The 11,020-nt window shown below is 49.3% G+C and overlaps 2 protein-coding genes across 4 annotated transcripts in view; one reads left to right on the top strand and one right to left on the bottom strand.

Annotated features, from left to right (window-relative positions):
• Positions 1-506: 506 nt before the first annotated feature.
• Positions 507-4,933, bottom strand: nop53 (NOP53 ribosome biogenesis factor). Its single transcript, XM_027021691.2, has 12 exons — positions 4,713-4,933; positions 4,301-4,377; positions 4,128-4,215; positions 3,227-3,417; positions 2,590-2,645; positions 2,328-2,423; positions 2,076-2,177; positions 1,756-1,914; positions 1,461-1,636; positions 1,314-1,380; positions 1,158-1,234; positions 507-978 (listed from the first exon to the last, which is right to left on the bottom strand). Exons 1-12 carry the CDS (start codon positions 4,916-4,918, stop codon positions 918-920), a joined length of 1,356 nt encoding a protein of 451 aa, XP_026877492.2. The 5' UTR covers positions 4,919-4,933; the 3' UTR covers positions 507-917.
• A 164-nt stretch (positions 4,934-5,097) lies between these two features.
• atm (ATM serine/threonine kinase) overlaps positions 5,098-11,020 on the top strand; it is a 31,243-nt gene continuing 25,320 nt past the window's right edge. The window contains exons 1-14 of one of the 3 annotated variants that reach the window (XM_035528355.1): positions 5,098-5,558; positions 5,742-5,854; positions 5,938-6,083; positions 6,282-6,446; positions 6,657-6,822; positions 7,070-7,308; positions 7,470-7,639; positions 7,750-7,895; positions 8,023-8,397; positions 8,523-8,732; positions 9,051-9,152; positions 10,196-10,427; positions 10,652-10,777; positions 10,871-10,996. In XM_035528355.1, coding sequence (XP_035384248.1) covers positions 5,487-5,558; positions 5,742-5,854; positions 5,938-6,083; positions 6,282-6,446; positions 6,657-6,822; positions 7,070-7,308; positions 7,470-7,639; positions 7,750-7,895; positions 8,023-8,397; positions 8,523-8,732; positions 9,051-9,152; positions 10,196-10,427; positions 10,652-10,777; positions 10,871-10,996 — 2,388 coding nt within the window. In that variant the 5' untranslated portion in view covers positions 5,098-5,486. Of the gene's footprint in view, positions 5,559-5,741; positions 5,855-5,937; positions 6,084-6,281; positions 6,447-6,656; positions 6,824-7,069; positions 7,309-7,469; positions 7,640-7,749; positions 7,896-8,022; positions 8,398-8,522; positions 8,733-9,050; positions 9,153-10,195; positions 10,428-10,651; positions 10,778-10,870; positions 10,997-11,020 lie in introns of those variants that run through there. The other 2 variants (XM_027021689.2, XM_027021690.2) reach the window with 2 other exon arrangements.

Raw genomic sequence — 11,020 nt, 5'->3', positions numbered from 1 at the left:
GTCTTGGAATCAATTACCCCTTCCCAAAATAGCCCTCCTGCTGGGTGGTGCTGGCCCAAGATGGGGTAATCCTAATTGGAAACTCCCGAGCTCCACGCAACTCCAGATTACTGCTACTTTCAGGCATTCCTACCTGGTGTGGAACGCAGATTTAGCCTCTTCTGGTGATAATTGAAAAATGCATGTTTATTGAAAAGGGAAAATGCCACGGTGAGAAACTGGGCTGTGTCCCTCCGTTGAGTGATTTATGAGCAGTGAAGAGCACGTGAGACAGAGCAGGACCTGCCTTGCACGCAGCCTCAGGTGAGGACAGGACTGAATATTGATCAGCAGATGCAACGAAGCAGAGGGGGGATGGGAGGGTGTGTGTGCGTGATGATGTTGTATTCAGAGGTTCACTGCCATCTAAAGAACAGGTTTGGACTCTGCGGGTTATTATTTTTAGAGATTGTTGATTTTTTTGGTGTCCAACATGTGCCAGTGCAATCCCCCCCCCACTCCTTCTGTTCATACAAAACACATGACTTTTTATTCAAATATGTTCCATTCACAGAATCATCACCACAAAATGCCAAACCCAAACATTCAGCACATACAGTTAAGGTTTCGTTGCCGTCTGTATTGTGGTAGCCATCTTGATCCTGTGGGAGAGCCGCAGTATTCCTGCAGCTCCTACTGAAACCCACCAAAAACCTAGTCTTTACACGAGGTGCGTTAGCATTTAGCTCTTCAACCCAGGACTTTGACGGATCTGAAAACGTAGTCCAGGCTTTTTAGCCGGATTACATAACCCACAAGGTTTCACTGAAGGAACACAAATTCAGTGAGAAGTCCTGGAGACTAGGGGATTATATCTTAGACCAGGCAGCAGCACTGGTGTTGACCTCTGATCCCGTGCCCGTGTAATAGAGGTGAAGTCACTGGATCTCTCTGAACTCTCTCTTCTCCACATATTTCACCTTGAACTTCCTCTTAAACCTGTAAGAATAAAAAGAGAACAAACATTTTGAGATTTAGTCTCGGCCTTGTGTGCCAGATTAGAATAATCTCAACTGTGTCAAGGACTCAACAAGAACATATAAATTGCCCTCTAGAAGTCCCAGAGAGCCTGTGGAGATGAATGTGTGTGTACTGGGATAAGACATGGAGATTCTTACTTGGCTCTCTCTCTGGGCTCAATCAGATTCCTCTTCTGTAAGCTCTTAAAGCGATCTTTGAGGATACTGCCCTCTGGCTGCAGAACAAAGAACCACAGTTCAGTACAGGTGTGTGTGTCTGTGTCTGTGTGTCTGTGTGTGTACACTCAGGCAGACCTTGAGGGTGCGGAGGGAGCCCGAGAGTTCATCGCTCAGCTGCACGTCCAGATCAGGGGCCTGGAACCTGGAGAGAACATGAACACAGCTCTCATAAGCAGCCGTGGGGACACTTGGTGCAGGCGAGGGGGGCGGGGCGAGGCGGACCTCAGCTTTCCTAGCCGGCGAGGCTGTACTTTCTCCCGCTCTTGCTGGTCTTTGCGTCGAGTCCGCCTCACGCTGGTCTGCTGTTCCCGCCTCCGCAGCTCTGCACTAATCGTGCGCAGCTGGAACAGCTGCTGCCGGCTGTCAATCGCCTTCCGCTCTGCTTTCTTCTGCAGCTCCTGTCCCAGAAAAGCAAACAGCAAGGTGAGGTCAAGCAGGTGGCATAGCCCCGCCTCCCAGGCTCCCATAGCACCACCCCTCTGGTCAGGCAGGTGGAGAAGGCGTGTGACCCCTTTACCTTCACTCTGTCTGCTTTCTCCCTCTTCCTCTGCTTCTCTGTTTTTTTCTCCGTCTGGGCGGTTGGCCCGACGGCGGTGCCTTCATCATCTTCCTCTGCTTCTAGCTTCTCCTCCTCTTCCTCAATCAGGCCTTCCACTTGCTCTCTGAACACACTCTCCTGCACAAACATACAACATGTTCAGCATACACAGGTGTCTGTGCAGATCCAGCAAGCCACACACACATGGCGGAAGATGGTTTGAAGATCAGCAAAAGTGCCAGGACAGCAGATCCTCATGAACAAGCCCAGGGTTAACGACCTCACAGGGCAGGCTGTACCTCAGTAGCGAGGTCCTCCTTCCTCACGGCCAGCTGGCGGGCGAGTTTCTCTTCAGCCTTCAACTTCGCAACCTCAGTCTCATGGGCCTCCAGCAGCAAAGCCTGGGGAATGCATGCAACACACACACACACACACACACACACACACACACACACACACACACACACACACACACACACACAAAGATGAGGGCTCGTGCACACACGTGTGTATTGTTTTACTTTCACAGCAGAGGGGACAGGAGTGTTTACCTGGTGAGAAGTGAAGTCTGGGTTGTACGAGGCTCCGGGAGCTGCGACTTCAACCGCGGGGAGCAGGGATGGCTTTACGTTCAGCTTCTCTGGTCTCTGCCAGCGGGGGGGGGGGTCAGAAAAGACGTCACACCCTTCTGCGTGATGCGATAGACCAGACCACAGAGCCCATCCCACATTCACCAGACCAACACACAAGGCTTGTATTTGAGGCTTGACCCCCAGTCCCCACGGGAGAGGCACCTCTGCTACCCACGCTCACCTTAACCAGCCTCCTCTTGGTCTGTTCGAGGTAGTATGGGTCTGCTGTGTCCGGTCCTGTAACACACAGAGGAACTTCAGTCACCATTCAGATGTCTGGAGGACTGAGAGATTAGCTGATACACAACAATCATAAACACAACAAAAACCAGAGTTCAACACTCTAAATAACACCAGTGCGGTTCATAGCACTGCCTGAGTTAAAATGCTAGTGGAGACTCAGACCAGCCCCCAACGGTTCAACACTTCCCCCATGTGCAGGTCCATACATGCACGCTTACGTAGAGAAGCCCAAATCCAGGGACGTGTGGGAATGAGACCACTGGACATGACACCCAGATGTTTAACAGGAAACATATCCTATGAGCTTTATGATCTTAAAGCTGTGTATGTAAATTGGACTGAGTACTACGAATCAATCACCTGCCTGACACACTCAGAACATGTGACCAAAAAAACTACTCTGGAAGTTTCTAGTAGTTTTTGGTTAAGTCTTCATATCCATTAGCCATGGTAGTTTACAGGGCCCATAAACACGTTTCCTCTTCAAAACTGGGACCTGACCACAAAAAGGTTCTTATTTCCTGTATTTTCCTGTGCGCATTTGTGGAGGACGTACAGAGTGCTGTCCTACTCACGGTCAGGACGCCACAGGTCATAGAATGCCCTGGCAGGGTCGTTGTTGGCGACGGGCTTCTCGCTGCCAGGAATCCTGCGGCGCTGGAGAAGCCTCTCTCGCCGTGGCAACACGCCCATGGCAGCCAGCTTCTCTGCCTTCTGGGCCATAAGGCGCAGCTTCCTGGCATTGGGCTGCTGGTAGGCCAAGATACTGGACAGGCAGGCGAGCAGAGCAGGAGATTAGAGGATAATCTGTACCATACATGAATCAGGAGATTAGAGGATAATCTGTACCATACACAGATCAGGAGATTAGAGGATAATCTGTACCACACACAGAGCAGGAGATTAGAGGATAATCTGTACAACACATGTGGTTCATATCTGGTAGCTTCTCCTAACAAACTTACTTCAACATCATAAACCACATATACACAGGATTAAATATCTAAGAGCTGGATAATCACACTACAACTTTCATGACCATCAGACACAGACTGAGCCAGTGCACAAACAGACCTAATTCAACATCTCAGTTCATTACCAGGTTTAGTAGGTGTGTTAGAGGAGGGAACCACCAAACTCTAGCCCTCCAAGACGAGTTATGCCCAGTGGTTGAGGCGATGCCACATTAACACACACATCTGAGGCGTACGTACACACATTTGAGGTAGCAAACGCACAAGGAAACAGAAAATAGCAATTGGAAAAGCCCTCAGATCCTGAAAGGCTGTTCACGTAACAGCCCCTCAGGTCCCTATTAGTTGTCTTCACATTCCCAAAGGAATGCTGGGAGCGCAAGGATGAGATCGTCATGGGGCATTGTTAAAGATGAAGCAACTGACAGTAAACAAAGAAAAGCACACACAAACAAAAAATAAAAACATAAATAAATACAGAGATCTTAGCAGCATGACTCACTCCTTAGGTGGTGGGACTTGGGAGTCTGGCTGGAGGATCAAATCTATCCGTAGCGGCTTCAACCCTTTACCTTTCTTCTCAACGGCACCTAGAGACAGCGGCCCGTCGAGATTAAATTAAAACATCATAAAATGAAACGGGGCGCCTCAGGGGAGTTCAGATGTTTAACTCACCTGGGTCTGGACGAACCTTCTGCTCACCAACGTCCACAAAGAAGAGGCCGTCATCAGACTTGTCAGACAGAAGACCTCTGGATTGGGAGAAGGGCAGACAATAACAGACTACAATTCAGTTTGGTTTGTGTTAATGATTACTGACCAGACTAAAACTCACACAGGCGTCTTAAAACCACGTGACAAACCTTTAACGCACATGCCACGATTTATACAAGTTAACATTTGACTATCATAGTCCAAAAAAGCAGCATTATTCGCAACATTATCGCCCTTTAGCACTATTTAAGAACAATAAACATACTCGTGTCCTGTCTGAGAGAGAGAGAGAGAGAGAGAGAGAGAGAGAGAGAGAGAGAGAGAGACGGCATTATCTTAGCGCTCCTAGCTAGCGCTAGCGTGAGCTACTCACCCTGTGGCTCTTTCCTGGAGTCTCACGTCTTCTAAAAACTCCTCGACGTCTTGAATATCACTATACTTGTTCCAGTTCTTTTTCTTATTTTTGTTTACGCGTTTTTTGTGTCCAATCCGTGAGGCACTGTGGTCGAGATCTGGTTTTAAACGCAGAAACCCCGGCTGCGAGGCTGCCACGCGTTTGTGTCTCCTCGCGGCAGCCATGTTTCTCGCGGACTGCTGGAGGTGGAGCCTATGCGCGTGTAGGACAGGCGATATAGCGAATGGTATTTGTTGAATTTTATTTGTTGGTATTAAAATAATGCTCGTAATATATACAGCAGGACTTTAGCGAACGGTGCTGCATGTTTTGATGGTGTCTGATAGGGGTGAACCGAAAGGGCACGAGCCGGCCGCTAGGTGGCGACACTCTGACGTCACGAAGAAGACGACGAGGCGCGTGCGGGAGTGAGGTCTTCAAGTTGGTGACAGAAACGGAAAATGAATAAAGTGTGTAACGTTACACAACAATCAAAACCTCCTTCGGGGAGTGTGTTGGCGTTTCTTTAGATGCGCGGCCTCCTCGGCAGCTCCGCTGAGCGGTTTATTCCGGTGGTTTAATAACGTTATGGGTCGCTAATTAGCTAAGGAGCTAACTGGGCATTTTCGTGAGTACAAACTTTACAGCGTTTCAGACCGAGCGGCTTCTTAGTCATGCGGCAAGCTGCTAAAAACTCACATTCTCACTAATTTAAATTCATTTGGCCGAATGGACCGAAGCCCCTGAGGGAACATGAGTCTCGCGCTGAATGAGCTGCTAATCTGCTGCCGCGGGATTGAGCACGAGCGGGCAACAGAAAGGAAGGTGTGCAGTTTTGGCTCCTGCGTTTGTACTAAATAGTATGATAACTGATATGTGGTAGTTCAGTTTTGAAGCCACAATATAACTTTATCATTTAAAACAGAGTGTTGTTATAAAAATAGCACTTTGCAACAATGCCTCAAAACGTTCGAGAAGAATAAGCGATTGTTTGCTGCTGTATCTCAGAAGGAGGTCGAGCGCCTCAAGAGGCTAATTAGAGACCCTGAGACCGCGAGGGAGCTTGACCGCGCCTCCTCGTGCAGGGCTCCCCGCCAGCTCACGTGGGATGCCGTGTTCAGGTCAGTAGTAATGCCACTGTATGGACAGGTGTTATTGATAATATTGAAGATCTGTTGCTGTATCGGTAATGGTCTCACTGCAGGTTCTTGAGGAAGTACCTTCAGAAGGAGACCGAACTCCTGCAGGCAGGTAGAGCCAACGTGTCGGCATCCACGCACACCAGCCGGCAGAAGAAAGCGCAGGATCTCAGCAGCCTGGTCAAATACTTCATCAGATGTGCCAATAAACGTGAGACATGTTCAGATGCTCACTCAGAGGTTGGAGGAGAATCCTCACAGACACATGTCTGTTCAGACCGTTGCTTTACCCCCCCCCCCCCAAAAAAAACACAAAAACCCCCAAAACAACAAATGAACAAATATAAAGTCCATGATGTGTACATTGAGAGGGCTTTTGAGAGCATGTCTGCGGTGTGCTGTGATGCAGGTGGCCCGAAGCTGAAGTGTGCTGATCTTCTGTCCCACGTGGAGGATGTCCTGAGAAGCTCCTTCACCTGCGCTGCCTACGGCGAGGACTGTAGTAGCACCCTGCTGAAAGATGTCCTCTCTGTCCACAAGTACTGGAGTGAGATCACCAGTCAGCAGTGGGAGAGTGAGTACTCTTCTATGCCTGCAAGATGTGTATTGAAAAGGTGCTGCTAGAGTGAAATGTTGCCTAAGGGATTAGATTTCTAAAACATTGTATTGATTTACAAATTTATGCAACTACAGGTTATTTTTCCAAGCGAATGAACTTCCTTTAGCGCATGTTTACCACAGCCTCTCTCGTGAGCTTTGTGTCCTGATTATGCTGTTTGTCTAGGTCTGTTGGATGTGTACTGTGGCCTCTTTAACAAGGCCTCTAGGTCTATCAACCGTGTCCTTCTCAGCCGGATTATTCACGCCGTGGTTCAGGGATGTTGTCGCCAGACTGACGGCCTGTCTCACACACTCTTCACTTTTTTCTGCAGAGCTCTAAGTAACACCAGGTAAAAGCAGCATGTGTGTAAGTATACAGCACTGTTCTGGGGCATCACCAACACCACTACTAGAAAACCACCATCTTTTTGTCCTAATTGAACACCTTTCTCAACTCTTCAAAAGCTCTTGATTAAAAAATAGTTTTGAAAGTGTGTCACTTTAGGATTGGCGCAGAACTCTGAAGGGCGAAGCCCCAGGTGGAGGTTGGATGTGTAAGACCCATCGCTTGACCAGGACTGTGTGGCTTTGCCGTAGGGTGGAGAAGCAGCTGGCTGTGGTGCAGCACCTCATCTCTGCCCTGAACGTGTTCCTGCGCTCTGTGGCCACCAACTCCCGTAGACGAGTGTGTCGACTGGGGGAAGAACTGCTCCCCTCCATCCTATATGTGTGGAGTCAGATGAGGCCCAACTCCACCCTCAAACAGGAGATGGTGGAGTTCTTCAACCTGCAGGTCTGTGTGCATCATCCAAAAGGAGCCAGGACACCAGAGACAGGTGATGAAACTACTGAACATTTAGACCTGTTAGCCAGGACACCAGACACACCAGAGACAGGTCGTGATGAGACTACTGAATGTTACTGGGATGGGTTTGGGTGACGTGTGTTCAGCAGTGAGTGTTCAGTGGTGTGTTCAGCAGTGTGGCTGTTGGTGCAGGGGCCCTGGCAGAAGACTGGGGGAAATGGCACAGTCACCTCTACAGCCTGTACGATGAGCTGGTGGCTGAGATCTCCCACATCAGCAGCCGAGGTAAATACGCCACTGGTTCGCGCCACATCGCTGCCAGAGAGAACCTCATCATGCTGACGGCAGACGTCTGCCACCAGGTGAGTGCCACTCTCACTCCATTCAGCTTTAGTCCCCGTCATCTCTGGTTTCCATGGGGATTAAGCAGTGCCTTTTTCCTCTGCGTGCGTGTACACGTGGACATGTCCAGCTGTTCTGTCAGGACCTACGGGTGGAGGTTCAAGATACACATTCAGGCAGCCCGCAAGGTCGCAAGAGACGGAGGGTGGAGCTCGGCTGGGACGTGCTCAGGGACCGCCTACAGCCCCAACTCAGTGACTTTGACATGATCCCATGGTAATGTGATTCCACGTAGAACAGCACATGGCTCTGGAATGACTGTGTCTTCAGTCTTCAGGTTTAGCTGTATTCTGGAGCCCCTGCTCTGAGATCTGTCCATCACAGGCGTGTTGTGTGTCTGCAGGCTACAGGTCACAGCTGCCCTGATCTCCAAGTACCCTGACATGCTTGCTGCCCACGAGCTACCCCCTCTGCTCTCGCTACTGTACCAGCTCCTGGGTGAACAGCGTTGCCATGGCGAGAGGGGCCCCTATGTATTGCGCTGCCTGAGACAGGTGGCGCTATGTCAGGTTGCTTGCTCAGGAAAGTCCCAGGCTGGGTTGGTGGAGCTGGGCCGGCTGTGGGGACGGGTGTGGGTGCTGGCTCTGCGGGGTGTCAGCTCAGCCCAGACCGAGGCTCTGTGCCTGGAGCTGCTCGCCACCATGGTGCAGGGCTCCCTGGTCCCCATGGATAGAGAGTTCTGGAAGCTCTTCTCTGGTGCTGTCTGTAAACCATCCATGTGAGTTCTTTGGTAAATTACAAACCGTGTGCATGTGGAGGTTTTGGAGGTCATCCAGGCAGGTACACTGTTGTTGTGTGTTGGATGTGCCCGAGTTCACTGGTGTCCTCTCTTGCTTGCCATAGTGCTTCTGCCCTCTGCCTGGCCCAGGCCATGTGCAGGAGCTCCCTCCCCCAAGCCGTCTACAGCAGGGAGCCGTGCTCCTCCTCGCCCTCTGTGCTGGGGGAGGCTGACGGGCCCGCCGGCCTGAGGGAGGGCATCATTGACTGGTTCCTAACCAAGGAACAGAGTGATGACATGGATGACAGCACCAGACATCACCCCGTCATCTCCAGGTCTGCTCACTTCACCCACACCCTGTCTGCTTTATTATTGTTTGTTTGTCTTATTCATTTGAGTTGTTTTATCTGGACATTTTGTATTTTGTTATTGTCAGAATTCTGAATATCGCAAGGTTGTGTATGCTAGTCATTAGCCTCAATGTTGATGCTCGTGCTGATGTGGTCATCTCAGAAATGCCCCGCCCGCCCCAGACCTGCTGCGTCTGGACCCATGTTCTCCTGTGTGAACACGAGTGTCAGGGCTTGTTTTGAAGCTGCATTAATGACACTCTTATAACCCTCTTTTTTTTTTTTTCTTCTTCTTCTTTTAAGTGATTTTCCTCTGAATCTCGTTCCGAGAATTCTCGTGGCGTTGATGCTGAAGGACTCTGTGAGTGGATTGCTGTACCTGAAAGGCTCGGTCCAGCTGCAGCCGTGAGTGTGTGTTCACTACAACAACGTCAGGTTCTTCATATAGACTTTGGTGTTCAGTGTGATTCAACTCACAAATATGTTAATTTGCTTTCATTAACTAGTTCAAGTTCAAGTTTGGTTTATTCGTCACATACATAGTCATACACAGTATAACTCGCAGTGAAATGGTGGAGAGTGCTCTGTCCAAACTGAGGAAAAGAAAACAGGGGTGCATAGAGAAATATAGATATTCTATATATTTCACATATATAGATGCAAAGAGAAATATATATATTCTATGTATGTACAAAATATATTAACAATGTATGTACAATATATGTATATTATGATTATATACACAATGTATATGGTTGTTTATATGTACACAATCTACAGAATGTACAGATCCATTTCGTATAATAACATATCTACAGTTGTTGTGTTACAAGGTAATTGAATATATATATATATATATATAATATATATATATATATATATATATATATATATATATATATATATATATATATATATATATATATATTTTATATACACACACACACACACAGAGTTATGTTACATGGTGGTGGTGGTGGTCCCCACAGTTTATCAGGTTCCCTGATTCAGGGCCCGAATGGCCTGTGGGAAGAAGCTCCTCTTCAGCCTCTCTGTCAGAGAGAAGAGTCTATTGTTGGGATGGGTGGGGTCCTTCACAATCCTCCTGGCCTTGGTCTGGCACCGCTTGTAGTAGATGGTTTGCAGGTCAGGAAGTTCCGTGTGAGTGATGCGCTCTGCTGAATGCACTACCCTTTGGAGTGCTTGTCTGTCCTGCTTGGTGCTATTCCCAAACCAGACTGTGATGTTCCCCGTGAGGATGCTCTCGATAGTGCAGGTGTACTACTGGACCTTATGGGAACACAATTAAATGTTTGAGTGTTTAAGTTTAAGATGCTATAAGATGATCTTGCGCACATTATGTGATGAGGTACGGCTTGACAGTTAGCTAACCAAGACCGGACTTCCTGTGCTGAACACTGACTAGATGTGTCTGCTTCTTCCTTCAGCTTCCACTGCGCTGATCAGCCTGTCCTGGACCCCAGCGGTGTCCTGACAGAAGTCCAGGCCTTGTATCTGCAGTTCAGCTTCGATGACACGGTCTCCGGATCATCTGCTGCGGAAGACAGGAGCGACGCATGCTGGGAGAAGCCCCAGCTCACGGTCATCGGCCCCCTGAGGAGGCGCCTGGAACAGGGTCTCCAGGATGTGGCCAGCCACCTCCTCAACTCCCCTCCTGGCGTGAGTGGAGGGGAATGTTATTTCTCTGAGGAAGAATTCAGCAGAAGTGAATGTGCAGTAATTAGAATAGTCACTCGGTGTGTGCAGGCTGGGTTGAGTGTCTGTGCAGTCCAGCCTGTATGTGGGACATAGTCTGAGCTGGTGTGTGCCGGTGTGGAGGTGACTCCCACAGTGGGGCGCTGGGTCTGATTTGTGGTGGTTCTGATCTGTTCTGGTTCACACAGAGCGTCAGCCCTACACACATGCTACGCGGCTTGACACTGCTAACCGGGGTCCTGGGAGCCTTCGTCACCGTCAGACTCCTCACGGAGGAAGACGCCTGCCAGAATCCTCTCTTTCAGAAAGCGAAGGTAAGACGCCACACAGGCTGTGATGTCACCTGACTACTGGATGGTCTCCTGTCAGAGCGTTGTGGAGCTGAACGCTCGCTGTGTTGCTGGCAGGCTTTGGCGCAGGACTTCAGTGACTACGTGTCCTCGTGCAGGACCAGGCTGTTAGAGACCCACGTCCTCTCCCTGCTCAAATCTGTGATGCTGCACTGTTCACAGCACGTCAGCCTGGAGGAGAAGGTCCGTTCCTTTATTACCAACCCA

The sequence above is a fragment of the Electrophorus electricus genome, chromosome 7 (genome assembly GCF_013358815.1).
Source record: "Electrophorus electricus isolate fEleEle1 chromosome 7, fEleEle1.pri, whole genome shotgun sequence".
In the NCBI taxonomy this organism is placed as follows: Eukaryota; Metazoa; Chordata; class Actinopteri; order Gymnotiformes; family Gymnotidae; genus Electrophorus; species Electrophorus electricus.
Note: the sequence above shows the minus strand (reverse complement) of the source record. Positions and strands in the feature narration are given on the sequence as shown.